General features: G+C 38.8%; 1 protein-coding gene across 2 annotated transcripts in view; it reads right to left on the minus strand.

Annotated features, from left to right (window-relative positions):
- LOC110049989 (myoferlin-like) overlaps positions 1–27,746 on the minus strand; it is a 47,989-nt gene that overhangs the window by 18,604 nt on the left and 1,639 nt on the right. For both annotated transcript variants that reach the window (XM_089292186.1, XM_089292190.1), the window contains exons 2-28: positions 25,530–25,760; positions 24,504–24,591; positions 23,932–24,063; positions 22,042–22,104; positions 21,235–21,285; positions 20,527–20,557; positions 20,020–20,084; positions 18,944–18,994; positions 18,194–18,240; positions 17,888–17,970; positions 17,246–17,346; positions 16,509–16,577; positions 15,180–15,223; positions 14,736–14,812; positions 11,260–11,360; positions 9,995–10,108; positions 9,348–9,447; positions 8,735–8,937; positions 7,741–7,847; positions 6,928–7,012; positions 5,278–5,388; positions 3,727–3,879; positions 2,916–3,065; positions 2,375–2,455; positions 1,749–1,828; positions 1,215–1,329; positions 158–260 (exon numbers count right to left, since the gene is read on the minus strand). In XM_089292186.1, the coding sequence (XP_089148312.1) occupies positions 158–260; positions 1,215–1,329; positions 1,749–1,828; positions 2,375–2,455; positions 2,916–3,065; positions 3,727–3,879; positions 5,278–5,388; positions 6,928–7,012; positions 7,741–7,847; positions 8,735–8,937; positions 9,348–9,447; positions 9,995–10,108; positions 11,260–11,360; positions 14,736–14,812; positions 15,180–15,223; positions 16,509–16,577; positions 17,246–17,346; positions 17,888–17,970; positions 18,194–18,240; positions 18,944–18,994; positions 20,020–20,084; positions 20,527–20,557; positions 21,235–21,285; positions 22,042–22,104; positions 23,932–24,063; positions 24,504–24,591; positions 25,530–25,741 (2,617 nt within the window). In that variant the 5' untranslated portion in view covers positions 25,742–25,760. The remainder of the gene's footprint in view (positions 1–157; positions 261–1,214; positions 1,330–1,748; positions 1,829–2,374; positions 2,456–2,915; positions 3,066–3,726; positions 3,880–5,277; positions 5,389–6,927; positions 7,013–7,740; positions 7,848–8,734; positions 8,938–9,347; positions 9,448–9,994; positions 10,109–11,259; positions 11,361–14,735; positions 14,813–15,179; positions 15,224–16,508; positions 16,578–17,245; positions 17,347–17,887; positions 17,971–18,193; positions 18,241–18,943; positions 18,995–20,019; positions 20,085–20,526; positions 20,558–21,234; positions 21,286–22,041; positions 22,105–23,931; positions 24,064–24,503; positions 24,592–25,529; positions 25,761–27,746) is intronic.

Below are 27,746 nucleotides of genomic sequence, written 5' to 3' on the forward strand. Positions count from 1 at the left end.
ACACAACGCAATGTCCCGGCCAGGGCTCGAGCCCTGACCGCTTGATACGAACTCCAGCGAGCTAACCATCGCCATCGCATCTTCCACAGTGAAAGTACCCAGCTCTAATTTACCAGCGCAACTGTTTCATTTCCGTTCGTTATTTCTGTTCTCTTACCATCTTCATCCACTGCCCTGTTGGTGTCTGCGTTCCACTCTGAAGTCCATTCCCAGCCTTCAGGGGCCACTATCGACTCCTTATTAGAGGTGGCATTCCCATGCTGCAGAGCGACACACAAAGAATGCCAAATTCAGCAAGTTATGATTCATAGGAATATAAAACAAACCAGAAAAGTGATTTATTTAAACCAGGTTGAATTGGATACTACAACTTTCTCTGGATCATTTCAATGTTATGAAATGCAAAAACTAATCAACGTCAATAAAAGAAACAAATTGTTACAAAAATTAGAGATATCCTTCGCAACGTGGAATTAGAAAAGTTTCGAAAATTTCTCGCAATAGGGTTCCTCTTAAATCGCGCCAAATTAAATCTACAATGCTGGCGTAGTTTGGGAAATCAAACGCATTTCGATTGGACGAGCGCCATATTGAATTTGGAGAAAAAGAGACCCTTCCGGTAATGGATATTTACATAGCACCTATCCAGATCTGTTCTAGGCGCTTTACAAAAGTAAAAGAGCTAAAAAGAAAGATCTACGAGAAAACAACATAGAGAACAATGATAAAAAAAATAAAATAAATTAAAAATTCTTTCCAGCTAAAATAATAATTTTTTAAAAGATACGTCTTCAGTTTACGTTTAAAAAGACTTGGATTATCGCATGAACGTATATCATTGGGTAGCTTGTTCCAAAGTTCTGAAGCTGAGACAGAAAAAGCTCTGGATCCATAGGTCTTTAGGTTAAGGTTAAGACGAAGTGCGGATGATGAGTGGAGTGTTCTGGACGATGAGTATCGAGTTATCAGTTCTTGAATGTAGTTAGGAGACTGCAGGTGGAGGGTCTTGTAGGTGAGAAATAGAATTTTGAATTTGATTCGTTCAGAAATAGGAAGCTAGTGAAGATCGAAGAGGATGGGGGTGATGTGATTGTACTTATGGGAATTTCTCAGTCTTCTCAGGTTCTTTCGTATATCATTAATCAAGGCAACAAATGAAAGAGCACTCTAGAAAGAAATCAGTAATTATAATAATCTTGAGCTTGGCCACTCACAATGTCAGTCCAATTCACAGAAGAAGGATTCCAGTTTCCTCCGGAAAAACGCTCTTCGTTTTCAAAAACGTCCTCCAGAAAATTCTTGCAGCCCGTGTCTTTGTCATAGGCAAAGCTATATACAAGACAAAAGATGAAAATTGGAATTAGCAGCTTATCACCTCCAGCACCGTGAAGTCACACGATGAACAGGTTTCCCTGACATCAACAGTAGCTAAGACTCTGTTTCTCGAAATGATACGAGGGAATCGAAGTTTAATCGACTTTAAGTTTCACCACTTAACACGTTTTATAGTGAGGAAGTAAAAGCATTTTCAAATCACTTAATTTTCGAAAATTTTAAGTGGCTGTGACCTTCCTCCGTAATGTTTGTCAAACTTTTCAAAAAATTGCATTTTATCTTTGTTATTAACTACCTACGATAAACTTAATTACTTATTAAATAAACGCTTCTTCCTCAGCACTGTAAATAACAAATTTGTATTTTCATTTCATGTGGGAAATACCATTTTGAATATCAGTTCACACACACACCTTAGTTCTGGATTAACAAACCATTTTCCGTCAAAGCTCCAGCCATCTGGTGGAATAAACGAGTCTTTATGAAGCTTCAACTGCAATTAAAATCAGAACTAACAATAAGCAAAAAGCCCACTACAAACATACTCTATATTCTTGACGCTTGTAGGTTGCAGATAAGTCACACAATATACTCTAGATCAAAACTTTGGAAAGGACAAGTTACATTTGTCTTTCTCAAACTCAGTCAAAGAAAATCATAACAGTGATGTGATTTGGATAACTGATCTTAGTCAGCATAGAAATTAACGTTTTCATCTCTCCGTTAACTCCTTATTTTTATTTTCGATTGTGAGGATATACCAAAAAATTCGACACAATGTTTCCTCAAATGAGTAAGCACCTCAAAAAATATTGCACTGCGCGTTGTATTTTCAAATCTCTTCTCGGCGTTTGGAAATGCGATGAAACACTGTGTCTTGTATTTGAAGTAATCAATCTAGTGTTACTAAATTTCACGCTGATTATTAATATTTTCATTAATCTATTTTAAAGAAGACCAAGTACCAGATAAGAAAAATTAGTTCTATTCTTACTTTCCAAGTGGAAATACCACGAACACGAAGAATAAGCTATCTCACCGTTCCACCAGCGTTTGACCAAGCAGGGCGAGGAAGTCCTTTAGCAGTCCATTTGCCAAGAACGCTCATCATATTTTCGTACTATAAAGAAAAACAACAACAACAAAAAAAAACATTCACAGCTTCCAACTTGATTTGGAATTCCTTGGTCAAAGCCTTGTTAGTCCTGCATATATTTCAGTGCCAGGTTGTTCAAAAGCTGGTTAACATAAACCCAGGATTAAAAGTTAACAAAAATATTACATTTTCTTGTGTAAAAATGTTTTTGACTGCTTATGTTTTGATTAGTTTGATCTTACTCTAGCTTGAAACTGAAGGCCAAACAATAGGAACAACGAAAAGTTACAAACCTGAAAGCAAAATTTTCGCTAATCCTGGGTTAGCTTAATTGAGCTTTGAACAACCCGGCCAGGTGTTTCCACTCGTTACCAACGACAATATATTCATTTTACTTTGTTGTTACGTCACAGAGGTTACTTATCAAATGCAAATACTGTCAATTGCTATCTGACTTGACTGCTTTGCACATAACTAGTCATACCGTTTCTGCAAATACGCAAAAGTCGCCCTCAGTCTCCTGGCGGTTGGTCCAGGCCTCTTGGTGTTTTTCGAGCCCAAGCCACAGTATCACACGAACGTTAGCAGGGACCTCTGGGTAATCCTCTAGATTAAACTGCTTCTTACCGGGGTACTGTGGAGATAAAAACGAAATTTGTGTTGAACATTTGTTTGGGTTTGATTGTTTTGGTTATTCTTGTGCCAAGGCCAAGAAATCACGCAAACACTATGCCAAGGCAAGTCACCATTACAAAGGTCACCATAATTACTAAAGAAAAAAATATGCAACCAGCAATTAAGTGCGGGAAAGACACCAAACAAATAAATTAAGTGTTGTTGGATTTACAACTGACTGGCCAAGTAGAGAGTGAATTGGTTAAGCTGCACGGGAGGACAAAAGTCCGCGTTGGGACGAATTATCTGTGTTTTACAACTGAAGTTTGAAAAAGCACTGCTATCCTTTTAAAAGTGCGTTGCTGTTCCCCCCTCCTCAACCCAATACAATGTCGAAACTCAGGAGAAATTGCAGGTAATAATTTTTATCATTGTAGGTGGGGTGGAGGGAGAGGCTAGGCAAGTGAAGTTGTATTCGCGCACGACTGTTTGTCGGGCGTGTGTGAAAAAAAAACAAAAAAAAACATAAGTACAAATTTGTCCCAAAACTTTTATCCATGACTGTAATCTCTTGGGTAGAACAAAATGCTACGTGCACAAAGTGTACACGTCACCCAGAACTGCTGCCCTGACATTCATCGGAATCCAAGTCATTTATTTTGAAGGATTGAAAATATTACCTTCATAAACAAATCCATTGTTTTCCCGCAATGTTTCCCTCGTGCTTCAAAGTGTGGTGAGTACAGAAGATCATAAGCGGGGATTCGGTGATAAGCTATTCTTTTGTCTCCACTCATCATCCAGATAACAACATCAGGCATGCTGTTCTGAGGCTGTTAACAAAGTTCAAAGACTTTTAAAAATAACTTTAGGTATTCACGAATGAATCCTGCCTTTAAAAGACTAGGTCGCACAATTCTAGACAATTTCTGGATTGACTAGCTGGTTTTAGTATAAATCTACTAGCGTTCTATCACGAATGCCGTTCTCTGATTAGCTACACTACGCACTATCTATTTAAACAATGGAGTGTTTCTGTCGAGGAACTACCGGCTGATAGTTGCCCCGCAGAAATTTGATGTCCTTAAAACAAATATGCTAGTTTTAGGAACATCAAATTTCCAAGGGGCAACTATCAAACCGATAGTTCCGAGACATAAACACTCTGTCGTCTTTATTGTTCAGCACTAAATTTTCTTCCGGGCGCCAGTTAAAAAATCATATCAAATTACTTTCAACTTTTTTAGATGAAAGCCGTGAAAGCCAAATGTAAAATTTAAAAAGGAAAATAAACAAAACCCACTTAACACAATTTCATTTGTTTATTTTTTTATAAGTTCGCTTGTTTACAAAACATTTTTTACGGAAGAGTACTATCCGTCCGAGTATTTTCCTCGGACGGGCACCATGGGCTGATAGTGTCTCTCCGCGGATGAACACTATTGGAGAAAATTTAGTGGTGAACTATAATCTGTGATGGATAGCGAGTAGCGTTGCAGTGTGCCCTTGTTAACAAAATGACGCCCGCTTCTTGGCGTTTTCGAAGTGTCTGTGAATAGGATTTAGATAAAGTTTTGAACGACTAGTAGATTTATACTAAAACAATTATATTATTCGCTCCCGAATTTCTATGTGTAATAGAAATCTCGACCTCAGAATCTAATTGTTTAGCAGAATTAAAAGAAATACCCCAATAAAAGGTTAAAACCAAAAAGCCCCAAAAATGACTTTGATGGATAAAATTTCTGAAGTTCAAACGCACTGCATTCGGTAAACTTAAAAAAACGTCAGCTCGGTCTGTTCGAGTTAATCTCAATACATATGTAAGCTTCAGTTATAATTCTCGGAAATCATCGGGTCCATGTTTCTTATGTGGCTGTTTATTTGCTTCTTCTTATACCAACCGTACCTTTTTGGTACGCTTCGGCGGTATTCTAGGCGAGTTTGGTCAAGCCATGGTTCGTATTTTGGCAAGGTGTAGTCGAGCCAAAATATCCATGGCGAGACCAAAGGAGCCTGAAGGGCCACTGAAGCGTAACAAAAAGATACGATTAGCTATTTACCGTACCCAAATTCGGCCAAGTGAGCATGATATATACCATATCAGGTCGGTGACACAGCTTCTGATTGGCTAATTGCGAATTTGGGTAAGGTAAATAATAAACAGAAAATTATGATTAAAAATTAAGACACTGCAACAAAACAAAATTTAATTTTTTATAAACTTTCACCTCCACCGCAAGTAAACGCAGCCTCTTTATAAAGTCCTCGATAGCACCGATCGTTTCTTCCACGTCTGTTGCACTGGTACGAAGTTTTGTGGCTTCCTCGAGGATATCTTTCTACAGTTTGAAATATCACACACATTAGTAGCAATCCACGCATCTGATTGGTTCTCCTATTGTTGTCTACTTCCTGATAGAACGCAATCGCGCGCCAACTGCACTTGGAAAGGAAAAAAAATATTCTGGATCTTTGAACTTCAGGTTTTAGACCGCAGTCCTTAAGAGCCTCTGCTAAAATATACCACCGCACTCGTCCTCGTTTTCTGTAAGCGAGTGGTCAGCTGGGCTGTGCCTCTTTGATAATACGCTCACAGAAACTCGAGCTCGTATTCCTGGATAAGAGTTATTTAGACTGTATAAGACAAACACCGTCGAACCTCTATGTGCTGACACCTTCCTATTACCTACAGTTCAATCACGATACTCAGTAGAAAACCGTTGCAGATTTTCTTGACAAAAAATAGCCTGTATAATAAAACCAACAACTTAAAATCAAAGTGCTCTATGAGCAAACCCGTCGATTTCCCAGTGGATGATGATTGACCTGTGGCTTGCGGGTTATTCTAGTTATATGAATTACCATATTGACTTCTGGCTATACTTGTTACAACAGCAGCTTTTTTATAGGAAAAAAAGAGAATAACTTTTGGCGCATACTACATGAAGTACAAGAGCTGGCAAACCTCTACTACATGAGCTGCATTGCTCGAATGGATTTAATCAATCTCGATTGAGCCACTCTACCTTGTAAACTTCTCGTCGCCTTGCCCAACATATTTTTCTTCCCTCCTGAAGACGAAAGCGTAGTATGCTTTACGCAACTCAGCGCCGCTAGATCGAAAGCGAATAGGTTGAGAATAAGATCGACGCGACACTGCTCGGAGGGTAGCTGCAAAAGATCTTCCGAAATATCGATTTTTTTTATTATGAATTACAAACGCACAACATCTAAACCATCGGATGCAATTTGAGGTCGGTTATGCGAAACAGCAAGGTCGCGTAACGTCAAAAACCGTGTTCTTATCGGTTCCAAGCTTGAAATAAGTACATGTAGCTACTTGCGGATGTCCTTCAGCAAAAAAAAAAGGGTTGAACAAGCCACTAAAACCACAAAAAAACCACTAAAACCCTACAGATTGCTTACGCAATCTCTGGGTTAAAAACTGACAACGTGCATTATATCCCAGCCGTAAATAGCTTGTCAAACAACTATTACAGTTAAAATTCTGAGCATTTTTAGACTCAACCACTCAGAAAATTCCGGAGATTTTCTCTTTTCCATGAAACGAAACTGTTTTCTATTTTCCGGACGACAGAGCTTCCACCGTATTTACACGAAAAGTAATAAGTGGTTTTGTTACACAAAAAAATCACAAGAAATTGTAAATATATTTAGCGAGTTCAGTGTATTGCTTATGAGTGGCTTAAAATAGTCAGAGTGGCCAACCTCGTGTTTTAAAACTCTTGTGGTTTTACAAGTAGCTTAAATACACCTTGTACTGCGACGTTGGTTAGCCTGTGCAGTCATAGGTAAGTCTGTGTATAATCATTGCCAGAGCTAGTCACTGGCAAGCTTGTGCATTTAACGAAACTTACCAGCTCACATTCCCTTGTATCTCCTATTTTGAAGTCAAGGTCGTTAACTCCAGGGGTCTTATGTGTCGCACGGGGAAGCGGTTTGCTAAGAACATAATACGGAAATCAAACTTTGTTACTTCATTGTTAGAAATTTCTTTTGAAACGCACAAGACGCATCCACAGTATTTTACTACTTCTTAAAAATGGCGGTTAGGGTACAAAACACGTAGTTCATCTGAGGTTTTACAGGGCTACGTTGCTGCTCAAAGATAGCCCGCGCTAAACCAAAGAAAACAGGTTTTTCTGTGCCACACGTTCTACCGAGGAACAACAGGGCCAAGGTTTGACCAAGTTGCCTCCTTACCCCCGCCGAAAATCCATAATCTCCTTGCAAATTGATTCTAAAAACTTCTTAATCGGTTCTTTTGCGTTCAGATATCGCTTCACTCGACTGACTGTTAAGCGAAATTGTTAAGTTTTAGTTTAGCAGTGGTCTACTGATTAGCACGCTGTACTCTGGATCAAACAGTCCGGGTTTGAGCCCTGGCCGGGTACATTGTGTTGTGTTCTTGGGCAAGACACTTGACTCTCACAGTGCCTCTCTCCACCCACGTGCATAAATGGGTACTGGTGAATTTAATGCTGGGGGGTAACCCTGCGATGGACTGGCATACCATCCAGGAGGGAATAGAAATACCCCTAGTCGCTTCATGCTACAAAAGCCAGAAATATGGCACCAGTTGCATAGTTTATTTGTAGCGTATTGAAAGTGTCTCAGAGATGCAGTCTGATGCATTACAAATCACTGGAAAGCATTTAATGCCTTCTTACCTGCAACTATCTATCAACGTGTCCAGGAGTTTCATAATAAGAACTGCGACATTGGTCAGCGAGGCATTTTCGGAGATGGCCAGTTGAACCTTTTCCAGGTCGGTTTCCTAGTATTAGAAAATGCAAGTAAAACATAAACACAAGGACTTATAAATCAAATTCTGCTATGATGACAGAGCTTTAGCATACTCTGGTCATTTCTATACAAACCATGGTTCTGTGAAGTTGTAGAGAACATGTAAATGTACGCACGAAATGTGACATACAGTAAGTGTAAAATGAGTGGGAGGCAATACTGTGTATATAAACAAATCCAAAATGGTTAAAAACAGGCGATGCGAAAATTGTTGTGTCTAGTGAAAGGTAAGGTAAGGTAAAGTCTGCATACGAGCCAAGTGGCCCATCAGGCCGGAGCTTATCCCGGTTTCTGTAGCATGAAGCGAGTAGGAGTATTTCTACTCCCCCCTGGATGGGATGCTAGTCCATCGCAGGGTTACCCCCAGCATTAAGTTCGCCGGTACCCATTTATACACCTGGGTGGAGAGAGGCACTGTGAGAGTAAAGTGTCTTGCCCAAGAACACAACACAATGTCGCCGGCCAGGGCTCGAACCCAGACCGCTCGATCCGGAGACGAGCGCACTAACCATGAGGCCACCGCGCCTCCCTGTGTCTAGTGAAAGGTAAGCATAATAATACATGTATGTGTCTGATGCTTACCTTCACCTAAAGAAGCTTTGTGTATAAAACTGGAATGAAATGGAATTGGTTTACAGCTACTGAACGTGCACTGTTCAAGGTAAGGGTAACAATAGGTCCGGAAGGTGTACATGTCCCTTATTCTTGTCGAATTGCATGAAACAGACGCGTACGTTGTATGCCACAGGGTATCTAATGCAATAAAATATTCGTTGTCTGCTATGAAAAGAGTAAGCCACTTTCACAACACTGGAGTCATCTTTACTGCATTAATCTATTTTTTCTACATGCACTCACAAGTTGTTCGCACATCCGAGTGAGGATGTTAAGTGGCTCCAGTCTGAAAGCGATGTCCTCCCAATGACTGTCCACGTTACAGCATGGTTTAATATCATTCCAAGGCAGAAAGTAATAGAAGCTGCCGTCAAATATGGCGTTTGTTGGTGACGTAGAAGATGATGACGGTGGAACTGACAAATCAAGCTGGTTTCCATAGTTACCTACGAAACAACAAATGACCAGAGTGGAAATTTGGGCAACAGAAACTTACGAAACGCACTATCCTGTCGAAGGGCTACTCTTGCATGGACACAGATGGAACGCCTGGCCAGGGACAGATGGGATTGGAGGAGTTCTGTCAGTGACCTGTGCTCCGAAATGGAGTAGACAGACCTCAAATCAGATCATAGTATTTGACATTCTTCAGTGATACAAACCAAAAAGACACTTCACTAAGAAAGCAGAGATTTTTGCCGCTCTTTAACCTTGTTATAGTTGTTTGAAGGATGGAAAATGCTCATTTCTATCCAGTGTATGACAAGTGCGGCCATTGGTTATCCTGCCAGCCTTTAAGCCACCACCGTTAAAACTAATGTGTTTAATCTATATGCTTATTTAAATAAAAACGTACCTATACTTATTTCAAAAGTAACAGGTCCATCAGTGCAAGCAACCATCGTAGCCTCCAGGAAACAAGCAAACAACTTGTATTTACGTCGACGGAGGTATGTCTGTGAAGAAACAAATGAAGGCTCAAACTCATTTTCTGTTCAACCTTGATTTTCGTTTACTCAGATGTGAAACACTGAATTTTTTTTATAAGCCGTCCAATAAGGGAAACAAAAGCTTGTGGGAAAAGCCAAATCATGATTGGTTTCATGTTTACATCTCAATTAAACCTAAAATTTAGAGTATACTCAGACAAATCTTTAGAGCCTTTAGAAAGTCGTTATGTAAAGGTAATGGACAAAATGATAGAGCGGTTTTCACTTGAGTGTCGAAAAAGTAATTGGTTTTGCACTTAATACGCTACAGATTGGCTTAAAAAAATCGCGCCCTTTTTTCGTCAAATCGGAAGTAAAACTAAAACCAATCGTTATGTATTCGCTCACGTTTTCTCGCGCTTGGCGTCAGCGACATGCACTTACTTCGAATTTTGATTGGTTTATTGAATTGCCTGTGTCCTATGTCGTTGGCTGGAGTGGTTACTTTGGTTTTGGTTTTATGACACACAGTTAAAAACCACTATGGATATTTCCCTTCAGGAGTTCTGCATACCTGGACTCGTACGATATCATCACTCAGAACATCTTCTACAAGTTTTGTTGGTTGTGTATCCATCTTTGTCTCCAATTCAATCAGAACTCGACCACGATAAGCAACACCCTCACCCTGTGAAATATACAGTTAACTCATTACTCGCGAAATGGTTAAATCGCTAGATGGCTAAGAACGAGAATGACTTTCATGAACCGATAGGAATATCACTTCTCTGATCATGAAACAAAATGCAATCATTCATACACGACCTCAATGTCAACTGAATGTTGAATGGATCTTCTGCAAGATTTGACCCTTATTGGAAAGGAAAGGGAGGAATCTCTACTACCTCAGAAATGTTCCATAAAATTCCGTCAGACAGATTACCACCTGATTCTCGATCTGCATAAAATACTTCATTTTAACAATTAGACCCGTAGCCCTTGAGGACGAAGGGTCTAATTGTTTTAGTATCACCCAACTAGTCGGACAGAAAAGGCAATAATAAAGTTAGCAAATGCAAGTTGAAGAAAAATTTATTTGGGAATAAAACGAAAGAAAGGGTCACGCTCGATTGCTATTCAGCTTGTGTTGTATATACCAAAACAAACTACACCGAGTGTCGGTGAAAGTAATGGATATTGACCTCGGCGCTCCGCGACTCGGTAAATATCCACAACTATTTACCTCCTTAATTATCATATGGAAGTTGTGACTGACTGATTGCTATTTAATAGTGATCAGTCAACCTAAAAACTTCCATACGACGTAAATTTTTAAAACTTCGGATCTCTCATTTTTGTGAATTGAATGCTTTTACAAATTTATCTGTTAGTAATACCTAGACAGGGCTCAAGACAGACGGTAAGCAACAAAGAAAACAACACTAATAAAGTGTATTATCGTTTGTCTCACGATGTAGTCACATGAGATGTAGATCGTGACGTTTCGACTGCTTACTGCTAGTCTTCTTCAGGCAAGAAGGTCGACATGCGAAAGCTGAACACAGTGGCGATGATACAAGCGAGTTATCAACAGCCTCAAGAGCTACAGCGAGCCATCTATGAAATGCTCACTAGCAGAAAATCTGGCAGGTTGAAAGTTGGTTTGACCAGTAAAATCTGACCTACATGTCGGCATCTAGTAGGCATAGCCGGTGTGTCGTGAAATTCGTCCTGATCCCTGCTAAGCTACATAACTGTATCTTTATTGATAAGACACGTACATTCAGGTACTGTTAAGTTCTTCAACGAAAAAGAAATATCAGCTCACTCAGAACTTACAATGCCGAGATTGAGATCGTCGTACTCGTCAGGTAGATCAGAGTATTCTCTTGTGGAGCCATAAAAGTTTAAGAAGCATGGTCCAAACCTTGGCAGAAAACCTGGTGTAACACAAAGAAAGAGAAAATAAATAGCCGTAGAGTTCATTGGTTTAGGGTTCTGCTATTAGAGATACATATAAAGTGACTGCTGTTGTCATTGCTGTTGTTGATGATGCTGTTATAAATCTTCCCACTACAGTATATAAACCTCTGCAACCCAATAAGCTTGGGATACCTGTGCACGAAAAAATTGACTGCGGTCGAAACTCCCCACAAAAGCCACCTCGGGGACAGTGGAAAGTGGACGTTGTGGAGAGGTGACCATTTTGAGGAGGTAGGGGTGATATATGACACCTGTTTTACAAAGGATGCAAAATTTATTTTCGTAAAAAATGCTTTACTTAGTATATAAACTGTACGAGACACAATCAAAATGTATTAGTAAAACATAAACTAAACAGAAAAGAGACCAACGACCCGCAGTAAGAATCAAGTTGGTGACCTTTCGCAATAAAAATGGCGTTTTCTAGTATACACTGCTCACGATCAGGCAGATACGTGGCAGGTAGAGTGAAATACAACATCAAGTCACTGAAAGATCCCTTTATTGCCCAGCAATTTTCTATTACGACCAGGAATAAATACATACCTCTTACTAACCGAGTTCGAGGTCCGTACTATAAGTTACGGACCGAGGTTTTTCCCCTTCGATTTATGGCCCAAGCGCGGAGCGCGCGAGTCATAAACCGAAGGGGAAAAAACGAGGATCCGTAACTTACAGTACCGATCGAGAAGACGAGGTTAGTAAGATATTTATTATATCTCTACTGTGTGCCTGACGGGTTCGGAAACGATTTCTATTCACGCAGACTCGGAAATGCTTCAAATTTCTGACGCACCTCGAAAGCAAAACGAGTCAGTTTGAAATTGTATTTAAGTCGTTAGCACGCTTTCTTACACAATTTAGAGTGTAGAGAAGTTTAATGCTTTCACTTGCTATAAAAGTTAAGAACACCTGGCGATAAATACGAAACAGTTTGGCAACAAAACCAACTTTGAATTTTAGCGGGCCGTACAGGAGAGTACGGCCCGCTAAATTGACCAATCACAGCACGCGTACTAATTGAGAGATATAATAACAAGCCCTCCACGATATGCAGGACCCCGGAGATCCAATAGACAAAAGTTGGGATAGCCTGAAGAAGATATGGACAGAAGCAAGCGAGGAAATACTTGGGCGAAAGAAACAACATAGCAAAGCTTGGATATCAAAAGACACCGTCTCAAAGGTCATCTTGAAAAGATCAAAGAAAGAGACCCTTAACAGGGCACGCACAAGACTGCAAAAGGAGAGGGCCCATGCCGAGTACACTGAAGCAAACAAGGATGTTAAAAAAAAAGTGTGAGGAAGGACAAGAGGAAGTTCATTGATGACTTAGCAAAAGAAGCAGAGGCTGCAGCTAGGCAACATTACAAGAAGGCACTTTATGATACAACTAAGCAACTCTCAAGGAAGTTTAAGGTAACAAACCACCAAATTAGGGATTTAAATGGTCGTCTACTAACAACAACAGAGGAGCAACACAAAAGATGGGTAGAGCACTTTCAACAGCTCCTCAATAGGCCTCCCCCCAATGGAACCTCCAGTACTGCCAGCAGCTAACCAGGAACTTGACATAAGCTGTGAACCCCTAACCAGGGCTGAAGTTGAAAAAGCGATCAAATCCCTAAAGAACAACAAATCAGCAGGTCCTGACAACATCCCTGCGGAGGTATTGAGAGCCGACATCAGTACCTCAGTGAACATGCTCCATGGCCTAACAAAGATCTGGGATCAGGAATACATACCATCAGAATGGAGAGCGGGGATCCTGGTTAAGCTAGCTAAGAAAAGCGACCTTAGTATGTGCAAGAACTATTGGGGAATCATGCTCCTGTCAACCGCTGGAAAGGTCTTAAATCGTATAATCCTGGAACGTATGAGGGAAGCCGTGGATAGGATACTGCGGGAGAACCAAGCAGGCTTCAGACCATCAAGGTCAACAGCAGATCAAATAACTACCCTGCACATAATCGTGGGGCAGTCGCTTGAATGGAGGACGTCACTCTTTATAAATTTCATTGACTACGAGAAAGCCTTCGATAGCCTGGACAGAAATGTCCTGTGGGACCTAATGGCCAACTCCGGAATCCCCAGCAAGATCATATCACTTGTTAGGAACACGTATGAGGAAACAAACTGCCGTTTTCTTCATGAGGGAGGCTTAACTGAAAGCTTTAGTATCAAATCAGGCGTAAGACAGGGCTGTCTCCTATCGCCATTCCTTTTCCTTCTTGCAGTTGATTGGATTATGAAAGAGAGGACAACTGGCTCAGGAAATGGAATTCAATGGACCCTTGTAGACCAACTCGAAGATCTGGATTTTGCCGATCATTTGGCACTTCTGGCACACACTCATACTCGGGTGCAGGCAAAAACCACTAAGCTTGAAGCTATCTCATCTAAACTAGGGCTTAAGATCAATACCGATAAGACAAAGACCATCAGGATTAATAGCAATGCGAGTGAGCAGATCAGGATCAATAATCTCGGCATAGAAGATGTAACATCCTTCACATACTTAGGTAGCGTTATTAATATCACGGGAGGAACAGATGAAGACGTAGTGGCAAGGATAGGGAAAGCACGCAGCGCGTTTAATACCTTAGCAAACATCTGGAGATCCAGGGAAATAACAACAACCACCAAAGTCTGTAATGCTTTACGGGTCAGAAACATGGAGAATGACTGAGAAGACCGTGTCAAAACTACAGACCTTTATTAATAGATGCCTGCGTAGAATCCTTGGCATCTACTAGCCTGCCACTGTCAGCAACGCTAAACTGTGGGAAACCACAGGGCAAGCACCTGTGAGACAAGAGTTGACAAGCAGAAAATGGACATGGATCGGCCACACACTCAGAAGACCAAATTACTGCATTGCCCGACAAGCTCTTCGTTGGAACCCGCAGGGAAGTAGACGGAGAGGGAGACCACGCAACAGCTGGAGGAGAGACACAGACCACACCATCCAGTCGAGAGGTCTTTCCTGGCATCAGCTGGAACGCCTGTCCAGGGACAGAGGGGACTCGAGGGACTTTGTCAGTGGCCTATGTTCCGAGATGGAATAATTAAAGACTTCAGATCAGAGAGATACACTGCTCACCAGTCATTGATGATCTGGCCGTTGTTGAGAGGTTATTTTGGCAGTCCGGACACGTTTTAGTGGCCGTTGCCGTTGTGGAGAGGTGGCTGTTGTAGAGAGGTTAAAATAAGAGTGAATGTATGGACTGCCCGCCAGGACCAAAAAATGTGGCCCTTGTGGAGAAGTGGCCGTTGTTAAGAGGTAGCCATTAGTAGGTTCGACTGCATTAATCTATAATCGGTAAACCAACCTTCTTCTCCTTGCCCTGATATCTCAGACATTGGAAGATAATAGGTACCGATGCAATCATCGCTACTTAGTTTATCCCTAAAAAAAAAAAAACAAAAAAAAAATGTTGCCTATTAAGCAGAGAAAATGATGATCTGCAGTAAGTAATCTTGAACAATTAATAGTCAAATGGAATGCTAACCGTATCCACCCCCACTTTGAAACAATTTTCTGCAATCCTCAGTCACCCATCTCTAGTTTTTTTAAGTTACCCCCCTCCTCCTTCATCCTCAAGACGCATAACAGTGACTGCCTTTGCTTTCACTTGGTTCACACCTTCAATACATTGTATCTTAAATAGCACAAATCAAACTAAACCTGTATTTTTTAACAAAACAGTGCAATTAAAAAACATTTCTCCTTGAGAAGGAAAACTTTTTAAGATCTGTTACGTAAATTCACTTACCAGTCCCATAACTGCAGTTTTAACTTTTCAGCCATTGTGGGGAACTAAAACCAAAATCATAGTTATTAAATTTGATTTCAGTTGCAGTTTTTGACAATTTTCATTTCTCCCTATAAGATGAAATAACACAACTTTGGTTTCAACGAGGGAGGAAAGAACTGCCCTTATAATGGTTGACTGTTTACATGTATTGACAGGCTGTGCAGTACGAAACTAGTGACAGGATAAGTTCAAATCGGCAAGATCCCTGAGCGTTTAACAGTCAGTAACAAGATCCATTTTCATTTTAACAAATGGAGAGAGATCCTTTAGGATACATCCTATCCAACCAAAATTGTTGGCACAATAGCTGTTCGTTCGTCACTATTATAGGCCAGCAAACCATTGATATCTTGCCATTACTCGTTCTCTTTTTTTGTAGTATTCTAGTTAAGATATGTAACGTAATGTACACGTAAATCAACAACATACTAAAAGAATGTGCATTTATTATAATTATTATATATTAATATGTATGTAATGTATTGGAAACTTTTTTTTTATTTTTTGTTTTGTTTTGCAAGTTAAGAAAAGAACCAATCAAACACAAAAAAAATAGAACGTGCATCAAAATTGAAAAAATTAAGGCTCAGGAGCTTGTGGAGCAAATTTGAATTTTTAACCGCAAATTCCACTGTGGTTGTCTGATCTCAATCTCTCAACTAACTGTCAACCCTCTGGCAATTGCTTCCTCCCTTTGTGACACGGAGGTAGTATTATTTCATTTCATACAAGATAACAAAAACCAAAAGTAGTCAAAACTCAATAGAACTTAGCAACTTACAAGTTGCAAGTTGCTATGAGCAAACTGTCAACCAACAATGGAATAATTATTATGTTGCAACATTGCAGAGTTCCATCAAAAAACATCGGTTGGACTGTAATGTCCAGAGGATCTTTTTGTCTGTGAATTTTCTCATATTACCTACTACTCATCCCTTTACATTTGCTTTTGACCACAAAGGTCTGTGTAAATATTGAAAGTTACTTAACTTCGTCTTTGCCAAAGCACTTTTTTGATCCTTAACCAAAGTTGCTACGGTGCACAGAGTAGCAAAGGGGATTATGTTGCATACTTTTTCTACATTGAGCCTGTCAGATTCAACCCTCCCACTTCATTTCAACACTCATTTTTACAGGAATCAAGCAACACGTTTTCAACAATAATACCATTCTCCTCATCGATGACATTCAATTCCATCTGACCACTGTGAAAGCACGTTTTGAAGCATGTCATCATCAACACAACATCTTAAAAATGTTCAAAGCAGAACATCTGAACTATTGTACCTGAAATGGAACATGTAGCTGTTGATTGAATTCAGGATGGTCACAGTTTTTATGTACCTCTGTTTTAACCTGAAAAACAAAACAAAAAACCAAAACAAAGAAACTAGCCAGGTTATTCAGTCAGGAGGATAATACATAACTTTCAAATACTTGCAGTAAATCTAGGGATGCCAGGTTCTATTGTAGATGTACAATATACCGTATGTCAACTTAATCATTGTTATCATCATCAGCAGTATCATCATCATCATCATCATCATCATCATTGTCGTCGTCGTCGTCATCACCATCCCCCAACATTGTCATCATCAATATCATCAATTCCTTCTTTCTGCATGAGGAACATGGCATGAACACATGTACCAGGGGCATTTTGCATTGCAAAAAGGAACCGCAACTATCTCTACTCACCACTGGCAGCATTTTGTGAGGTTATAACAGAGTAATGCTCACCAAAAGTCCTTACACCATTATCATTGAAATACCACCCAGTTACAAAGAATTAATTATTGCGAGGTGAAGCAATTTATTTCCATTATTCAATTTTGGAACCCTCCCCCACTCCAAAAACAAAGCAAAATTACATGTATGTTGTAAAGATGAATAGATGACATTCCAAACTACACTAAGTCAGGGAAGGTTACAATGTTAGCAAACAGGTGAAGTGTCCCAAGACTTTTCACATGCATTGTAGAGCTCTACGACTTAAAAAGGGTGAAATTATGCTTGAAACTTACTTCTGTACCAGCAAATGAAAATAATAAATATGGATCAACCAACTCTTTCATTTCACCACCCAATAAGGACTTTTTAATTTGCTCGGCAGCAGCAGAGTCCACTGCAAAGAATAAATCACAGAGTCATTTACAATTACATGTACCTTTAAGCACATGTAAAGTTTAAAACAAAAGAATTTTACATCTCCCTTTCCTTTTGTTTTTAAATCTACTAGTCTTATCTCTCATCCATTTCATAGAGATCTAACAAAACAGTTGGAAAATGATTTTAATTTGGAAAGTCATACAGCCCCTTTAAAATTTAGCAATGCATGATTTTTATTTAAGGGGTATGCTCTCTTAATTCCAGTCCACTTATAACATACAGTACTCTCTTACTGCCACAATTAATTTCAAAATTTAGTTTGATAAGGAGGAAACCCAGTCCAGAATAAAGAGGCTCAAAATGCAAGGTAATATTGAGATTTAGCAATAAAGGAAAAGACCCTTTCTCCAATAGTTAAAAGACTCCTATTGGAATTTTTTACATTAAAATTATAATCCTGAATTCTACGTGAAAGTCTCTTGTCAAACAGGAATGCACTGTATTTTGATCCAAGCACAGCAAATAGGTTAAAAAAAAATAAAATTATTAAAACCTACTCTGTGGAATATCTTCAGCTCTAAATACTCTCAGATCAAAGACTGCTGGTCTAAGCATCATTCCAGGAGGTTGGATCAAGTTACTATGGAAACAGAAACAATACAGTTTATTATTTGCATGTTCAAAAAAATTAATGTGTAATAGATCAAAAGCTCTCTTCATTGATATCCACTGCTATTCAATGACTACTACAGTATTTGAATACAGTACACACATTAGTCATCACAAAGTCCAAAGAAACCACACCATTATCTGTATGTAAAAGTTTTTACTATAATTACCTTCTAACAGTAAAATTCACTTACTCTTCGATGTCATCAAGGTCATCTTGATCTTCAGTCACAGTCACTACCTAAACAAGGCAAGTGTATTTCCATTGGATAACAGCTTTATGGGATAGATGTGAGATCAGCGTGGACATGTTTCAAAAAAATCTACTAAGTAATCACAGTCATGTTTGCTTATAACACCACTGACACTCAGATCTTCCAACATGCGATGATCAGGGTAAACTAAGTGAACAGTCTTAAAACAGAAAGTAGTTAGAGAATGTTAAACTTCAGATCTGATCTGATTGGTTCATTTTGCAACAAAGCTGACTATTTGGATCAATAGCCTGTACATGTACAAGTTACTACCACAGTCAAACGGCTCTCCTAACAGACACACCTATGCTATGGGCAGTTCACTTGGTCAAAGAGAAAGCAGAATCTATTATCTCTAGCTAGAGCTACATGTCTGCACAGTCACATCATAGTAAATTTATGTATAGTTTTACACACCTAATTCCCCTTTGGTGTTGATACAAAAAAGCTTTAACTGTCCTCCTACCAGAGCAACAATTTTTGAGTAAACGTGACTGAAGATAATTGCCTTGATTCTCATTGAGCAAAGCAGCATCAAAAAGCCATGAGCCAGAGGTAAATTAGCCTTAAGCATTCAAAAATTACACTCGTCTGATGACTCCATCTTGTTTAATATAATTTATAGCTAAAAGGCTTCAAGTGGATCTGAAAATAAGCAAATTGCAACTTTTATAGTTGTATGTAACTCACCGGAGCCTCATCACCAGGTCCAAGAACCATAACTGTCACTTTCAAGTAGCCCTGAAAAACAGTTGCACAGAAACTCTTAGTTTTCTTTAATTTAATATCTATCAGATAGATCATAGTACATAATTATGTACTGTGATTGGCCAAAGTAAAGTTCAGCCTCTATTCTACAACACATCTTGCATCCTCTGTGCTTGACTTGAAATATTTTCCTTTCCTCAGAATGATAGATAATTATAATAAACATCTTATCAACCCCACTTTTCCATTCACACTTAATAAGATACAGTACAGTTCCTAATTTTGTCCAGTCATGTACTTTGTGCTTAATGCAATAATTAAGAAGAGAAAAACTTCTTGCACATGTCATTGTATGGACCTCAAATGCGATTAAGATAATTAACAGTATAATAAACAAAATTATCACACTTAACAATAAGAAGGGCAGATAGTATATGGACAAGACCCATCAGTGTCAGTACCCTCACTTGGCAAAATGCTGTAGGGGGAATGAAAGGGGGTGGGTGTTAAAACCTGCAAAGGTCCTTCATCCTGGGAGTGGGAAGGGGTCAGGGAACAACACTCCTAAATTGTACATATAGTTTGTAATACTTCACTACAGAAACCAATGAAAGTTATGATATAACAACCTCCTTGATAGGCCAGCTATGATGCATTATTTCTTCAATTTTTTTGCGCATTAATTCTTCATTATTTCTTCAATATTTACCAATTTCAAAGGAAGAGAGGCAGGTTGAGGAACACCTTGCGATAGGATCTTTGAAAGGACATGAAGAAAATTGCATATACATGGATGCAGCTCAGAGAGGCTAGCTCAGGACAGGGGAAGCTGAAGAGACATTGTTGGTGGGCTAAGAGAGAGAGAGGACCTATTTCTACTTGTAAATCAGGTCTTGTCAATAGCTGTTATTGCAGTTATCAGCAGCTTGACACACAAAAGGGGCGAAAGGGTCAATCCTGAATTGTATTGACTCTTTCGCCTCATTTGCATGCCTTTTAAAACAAAAGAATATTTGACCGCAGACTCAACTGCAATAACAGCTATTTTAATTAATTACCTTTGCTCCAGCCATTTTATCCTCTGGATCAGACAACAGAATCCACTTCCTTATAACAGCATGAGCTGGAAAGTGACAGAGAGAAAGTCCCAGTTTCAATAAAAAAATTATGAGTATGGGCCCTCTGGGCATGTGGTGTAGCCTGATTAATTCAATGTCACTTACCCTGAGGAAGGAGAGAGGATTCATGAGTGACCTACGACCATCTTAGAATCAAGCTACACCTTCTGCCATCTGATGATACCAGGACAGCCAATTCAATTCAATCTTACTAATCTTCAATAAGGTCAATTTCTATAGTTAGGGTCAGGAGGTATATTGAAAAAAATTCAACAATGTAACATTGACAAGGTGAACTTCGTTCCAGACAGTTTTTTTCAATCTTCTGTTTTGTGAGTTATGCATCACTGAAACTGCAAATGGCATCAAACTCTCTTGAAACCATACAGACAACAATCAGTGGCAAATAGAATTATTGATAATATTAACATGAACAATCATTCTTACAAGGTTCATCATAGAAGAATCCAACATCACACTGCAAGGTAAATGAACATAATTAACGCCATACATGTAGACCTCATTTACATGATCTCGGCAACCCAAAAGACAACCCCACCTCCAAAGCAACTTTATTGAGCATTTAAATGTGAAAAAGTTGTTCCTGTTGACAAGGTCAAAGTTGTTCCTAAATGATAATCCTAATTAGATTTTCAAATTTGTAGTGATCCCTCTTTCCCCGAGTTTCCTTCAGTCATTCCATCACGGTGGGTTTTGCCAACTGAAGTTAATTTCTACTTCCTTGTAATAAGGTTCTGCTTTAAATTCAAAAATCTAGACAAGAGGCAAAGTGTAAATATGAGAAAAAGTTGTCTTGTCTGCCAGGGCTATGCCCACAACAACCCCCCCCCCCTCCACACAACACACACACACCTCCCCCCACCCCGAGGAATAAAAACAAAGTTAAATGTACTGTACTTTGAGCATTTTCCTTAACTCACATCCAGAGATTTGGTGACCCTAATGGGAGACCAGGAAATTCAGCCTGTGACCAGAAAACATCCTGATAATCTGGGAGTCAGTTGGTATAGATCAAGGACTACTGCAAAACTAGAAGAGTCCCGTTTCTCAGTCTAAAGATTTCTGAATTAATTTTGAACCTTAAATGGACTAATATACCTACAGCTACAAATCCTTATCACCTCAGAAACTCACCTGGAAACTTCCCACCATTGCATTTGCTCTTAATTTCTTCGAATTAAATACCTAAAGAAATTTTATTAAATATTAATTTTTATTACTTCCAAACAGAAGCATATCACCGAGAATAGGTGATATGCTTCTGCTTCCAAAACTAGTCAGAGCAAATTTTATGAGATGGTAAGAGTTTTGCTATAACATGGAAACAATATGCTTATATCAGAACGAACTGTTAAGTCTGTATCTAACATGACTGTATATGATTGCTAATTAGACATTTAGACATGTGAAAAGCATATCATGGGCTGCAGCCATAAGAAATGGCACCTACCATCTAAATTAGCCCATGCATGGACTTCACTTCTTACAAACACTGATCAATGGCACTTAAGGGACATTCACATCCAAATGGATCTTCAATAATCCACAATATTTTTTTCAAGCTTTTCTGTAGTTAGCTAAATAATGACCCCAGCACATGTCAGAGAGTGAGACGCAAAAAAAATGGTGGTGGGAGGGGGCCTGGGGTTGAGCACCATACTTGATTTGGAGGTAGAGTGTTTTGAAGACTGTACTGTTTCCAGAAGCCTTGGTCATGTGGCGCAATTTGGTTGCATGTGAAAAGAAGATGTTAAGTTTTAAGAACTTCTCGTATTCTCATGTTTTCATGTTTATGTCTTTTTTAGTCAAAATAAAGAGCATCAGTTAAGGAAGCGATTCATGAAAAGAATTTAAGAGGAGCTCAAGGTCATGGACGGTTTAAAACAGAGTAAGCTGCAGGTGAATTTAACACCACCAGGACCAAGCCCTTCACTTGATTACCTCAAATAGTGCCTGAGCATCAAACAGCTTCTGTGGTGTTACATTAAAGTTGAAGAAAAACACCTGTCAAGACAAAACAAATAAATAATAAAATTCAAGATTCTGTAGAACTCAGTGTAATAATTCTTATTGATAATGAGTGTGAACTGGCCTCAGAATCAGTCTGTAAATAGAACAAGGGAAAATAATTGGTCTAGTAGTGTTCCAAACATGTCCTCTGATCTGTTGCATTCTAGGAAATCAAAGGAAGTCTCATTTCCTGTTATCTCAATTATATTACAGACAAGCTTACAACTGTACTGATCAACACACTCTCTCCATTTATCATCAACCACACTCCATCATCGCTCACCACACTTGAGTGTGGCAATGATATTTATGGGTAAATAAGTAATAATTATATCAAACACGAAAGACTGTGTTTGACCACATTTCCAAACACCAAGAAGAGAGTTGAAAATACAACACGCAGCGGAGTATTTTTGACAAACTTTGAGGTGTTTGGAAATGTGGTCAAACACTGTCTTGAGTGTTTGATATGTCTTCTCAATCGAAACTAAAACTACGGAGAAAACGGAGAAACAAAATTGTAAAAATCTATGCTAATTAAGATCAGACATCCAAACACCATCACAGTCATGATTTCCTTTTGTTTAAACTTGATGAATTATTAATGAGTTTGAGAAGTACTGGTCAAATTCATGATGGGTGGAATTTACTCATGGAAAGTTTAATGTTGCTTTTAATGTATTTTATTTTTGTTAGTATTTTTGTCACAAATTGTTAGTTGTTATAATATTATTATAATTTGGAAATTATAAAGACTGTGTCAAAAATATCATCAATGTGGAAGGGTTTGGAACACTACTGGACCAATTATTTTCCCTTGACAATATACGCAAGTTAGCTGGAACCAAGGATTTTGTTAGCAAGGTTCAAAGTTTAACATTTTAAACATTTTTCCTGTATCGTAGTCTATTGATTGGCCCTGTACCCACTTAGGGTTATGATCAAAATCTAAATCTTTAGTCTATTGATGGAATTATCAGTTTTTATTGTATGATATGTTATCGCTTTTAATATCATAAATTTAATGTATGGTAGTTAGTTACCATAAATCCTTATATTAGCGCCGGGGTGCTTATTTCAAATTTAGGAGAAAATGGGGGGCGCTTATTTAATTTTTTCCAAATCGTGGCCTGACATATGATCATCTGTGCATAAACAACAACATAAGCTGTTTATCGACATAAAAAGCTGATCCTTAGGTTTAACTCGCGGCACCATCAGTACTTAACATGTTCAATGTGTTCACTTAATGTGTTCTCAAACTGAAACAATGTACAAATCCAATACTACACAACGAAAACTATAAATCCTTTGTTGGCTCAGTACTCATCCACAAAATAAACGAAGGTGAGGGGTGCTTATTCGAGGGGAGGCGCTTATTTCAAATTTTGGCCGATAGGAGGGGCACATATTCCAAGGGGACGCTTATTTGAGGGGAATGCTAATTCGATGATTTATAGTACAATGTACATGTATGTTAATTTTAGAAGTGGAATATCTGTAAACTAATGTAGCTGTATGGCTAAGCATATTGCTTCTTTAAATAAAATATCCTATCCTATCCTAGTACTGTACTTCAGAAATATTGCCCAGCCATATCTTCTTATATACATGTAATTAATTTTAACAAATGGATTCCACGTTGCTGAGTGCGTGTTCAGTAATGGATCACAGAAGATGTCATAACAGTGTGGTAAAACCAAAAAAGACATTAAAACCACATTTTGATGTCTACTGTCATCTATTATTGATCAGAACAGAAGTATGGTAACGTGGAATCTGCATGTTACATATCATGTGAATATTCCTTTTTTTACAAACCTCATCATAGAATGGCTTGTTGGTGGATTTAATAACCTTTGTTTGTCTTGTTTGATTGTCTATAGTCACACGAACCACAGGACTGATATTAGCTCCAGCCAACTGACGGCCCTCTATAATCCTTACTCTAACCTGAAAAATCAAACAAATGCTGTTATGCTTCCCATAAAGACTGCAGTCAAATTGTCTCAACAATTCCTTACCTGTTCGAGGCCTTTGGTTAGTTAGGGAGCATTGCAAAGAGCAAAGAACAGCACTTGGAAAAAATGGCAACAGGATTAGGGCAAGCTAGCCACAGAATTACACACAAATATCAAGTTATATTCTGGTGGATACACATGATATGCTATTGGATTTCCATTATTACTATTATTATTTCCAAGCACTATTGGAGCCTTAGTTTTAAATTTCTACAAAGTTGCATATTAAAAAAGTACCTTATGCAGGATTTCAAGATGATACATGTATCTCTGTTTCCTATAAATTATAGTTACTTCAAATACAGTAATAAATAAGATCAGAGGACTATACTCCAAGAATAAATAAATTTGAGGACAAATAAAGAACCAAACCTGGAAATCAAGATTTTTATCCGGTAGTTTTTTCCTGGCTTCACTTTTTGCTAGTAAATCTTCAGTGCCAGATGGCTTTTCCAGGGGTCTGCGATTTGTTAAACAACCAATTAACAGTACTGTTAAGTTATTACAATGTAGTTCTGTTGATCCTCCACTCTCAAAATAAAGGATAAAAATATAAATAAGTCCTCTTTCCTCTATTAAGATTCTATAGCTCCCTCCTTCTATCCCGGCATTTTTAAAACTGGGAGAGGGATCGAAGGGCGAATGGGGCACCAAAATGGTGGTCTGTGTGTTTGAGCTAATGTTAAGAGCAGGTGGATTGTCATATAAGTGTGCGCAGTTGAACCCCACCATTTTGAGCTTTCAGGGGAAATAAAAAATAGTTTGAGATAACATGGGTTTGTCAACCTACATTTTTTGTAGCTGCTAATAAATAACTGAAGGGCAAATCTAGGGGAAGTGGTTTTGAGTTTGAAATAATGTGGAATTCGAAGTAACCAAGTCTGAATTGTGGGGTCCAGTTCAACTATATTAAGTAATATATTTATTTAATGTATGCATGATACTGTGGCTTGAAAATATTTAACAAGTACACATTCACTATTATGCTACCCTGTTTGCCCCCTTCTCTCCTTTATGTGAAAAGCTCCCAAGGGATTGTAGAGTTATACAGCAGGTGTAAAAGGGTACAATCAACATGTGATCCTAGGAGTCTATCAGGCTGATCAATACTTAATTCATGTTTATTAGGATAAGTAAATGTATGCAGTGACTAGGAGTGAGAGTGTCTTGTCAAGAAAAACAACACAATGACCTAAAGTAGTGTTTAACCTGTATCACCTGATCTGAAGGCCACTGCACTAACAATTAGACTGCAGTGTCTTCTACTTTAGGACTGTTGTGCCCCAAGAGAGCTTGAGTAATTGATCACTGACCCATCTAATGACCCACAAACCACCAAATGATTCACCAAAGTAACAAACTGACTGATATGGCCTTAAATAGATTTTTAACACATACTTTTCCATACTTCCACCAGCTGGTGGCTCTTCAGCTTCTGGCTTCTCATCTTTTGGCGGAGCTTTAGGAGTTTCTGGTTCACGCTTTGGTTCTGGAGTGACTGCTCTCTCAGGCTGAGGAGTTGTCGCAGGAGCTTGTGAAGTTGCCGCAGGAGGTGGTGGTGGAGTTGCAGGTGGGGGAGGAGGGGGTGGGGCTTCTCCTGCACCTTCCATGACAGCTTTTCAATCAAACCTTGAAGTTAATTCACATTTAATTACAATGGGTATACATATTTTTAATAATGGATGGGATGTGTATATAGAAATGTAATGATCTGGAGTAGGCAAGGTACTAGAGACCGGGTGTCTGGAAAACCCGAATAGCGGATAGCGAATAGTCGCGAATAGCGAACAGTCCCGAATAGCCAATAGCGAATAGTACAAATAGTGCGAACAGTGGTGAACAGTCTCGAATAGTGGCAAATAGTGGCAAATAGTGGCAAATAGTAACAAATAGGGTACCCAGTATCTCGCAGTTAACCTCGTAGCAACTTAGGATGGGATTTTTCCGCTAAAAAGCACAGACGCTTATCAGGACAAAAGGTGTTTCTAAACGTAATTTCTTCTGTTTTAACCGTTGATACAATTCACTCAAAAGGTAACAGGTTTGTGTGGGATGGGAAGATCAAGGCTACAGTTGACTTAGAACTTAATAACAGCTCTGTGGGATAGTGCATGTCTTCATGAAACAACATCTACATGTACCAATCAAATGTCCAGCAGCACAACTCATTAAGGCCACATTATATCCTGAATATTGTCAAGGGTAATGCCCTTGTCTGGCCTTGTCCTTTATTTTGCCTGTTTAATAAACATGCTGAAAAAACGTGGCAAACATATTTGGGTTATTGACCATGTGTGAGTTAAGATGGCTGGATATTTTAGCTAAGTATATTTTTTTGCATTTTTATGGACCAAGATGGAGTCAAGGTTCATTTAAACATGCCAAACAAGAACGAGACCAGTATCACACCATCTTGACCAAATAAGCAAATTATGGAAAATAACACTATTTTCTTGCAGAACACAGTTGGTAAACCCAAGTGGGCAAGGTAGCACCATCTTACCCGCTGGGGTAGCCAATCACAATGCTGAATTTAGTTTATCTTGCCTGCTCAAGAAGCTAGCTATATAATAAAGAGCCATTGTGACAAAATACACGTGGGCAATAACTCAATTTTGCTGCACTGGAAAGCAATTTCTGGCCCAGGATAAATTTCTTTATACAGCTCATACTAATACAATACTAGTACACATACTGTTTCCCTGACTTCCTTTATTCTAACCTTCACACACAGACCACAGTTGTGAATAGAACATGACTAAAAACTGTATACCTAATTCTAAGAAGTATAAAATTGTGACAGGCGAGAGGGGCCGGGCAGCATAACTTATTGACTTACATATACATGTACTGACGAGAAATAAGAATGTCTGGAAATGACCTTTCAGTAGCTATGTAACAGATACGGTAAATATTGCACGTCTTTCAATTTTCACCAATTGTAAATAACATCGGACCATCAAAGCAAGAAGTAAAAATTATATAATTAAAAGTTAACCGATTCGCCTTTAAGCTAGGTACATTTCCAATGTGTGATGCAGCCATCTGTAACCACGGTACACAAACTGTATATTTCCCTGAGGCTGTCATGTTTTGATCTTGTTTTACTTGATTAGAGCCCTGAATTAGACTTCGAAATTTGCTCTGATGGTCCCTTTGGTTCCATCGATTTGATTTTTGGCTCGTTTTACACACAAACGTTCCTGATTTGCTACATCAATACACAGATCCAAAAACACATACAAGTTCGAAATAACGCGCGAAAGGCATTATGTGAATCAGTGCACAAAGTAGTTCCCAGTCTCTTCTGCACTGATCCTCTGGGGTCCGTTTCTCGAAAAGTTGCACCCTCTAGACTTCCCCGATAAATATCGGACCCGCTGGTCACTTGAAATGATAATCATGGCCACAGTAAAATATTACAGCAGTGTACTACCAGGTGTTCTTAGAAGGTGTATTCTGTGGACACTTCTAAATATAAATTAAACGCCTTATGTTAATTTTGATCGGCGTGCATCATATTTGACTTTTTAGGATATCGTATTTGTAATTAGTCTTAATTTCTTTTATTCTGATTCTTATCTCTAATTTTAGCCTTTTAAGTTATGTTTTCCC

Source organism: Orbicella faveolata, unplaced genomic scaffold (assembly GCF_042242905.1).
Source record: "Orbicella faveolata isolate gen_17 unplaced genomic scaffold, um_ofav_v1 contig_1, whole genome shotgun sequence".
In the NCBI taxonomy this organism is placed as follows: Eukaryota; Metazoa; Cnidaria; class Anthozoa; order Scleractinia; family Merulinidae; genus Orbicella; species Orbicella faveolata.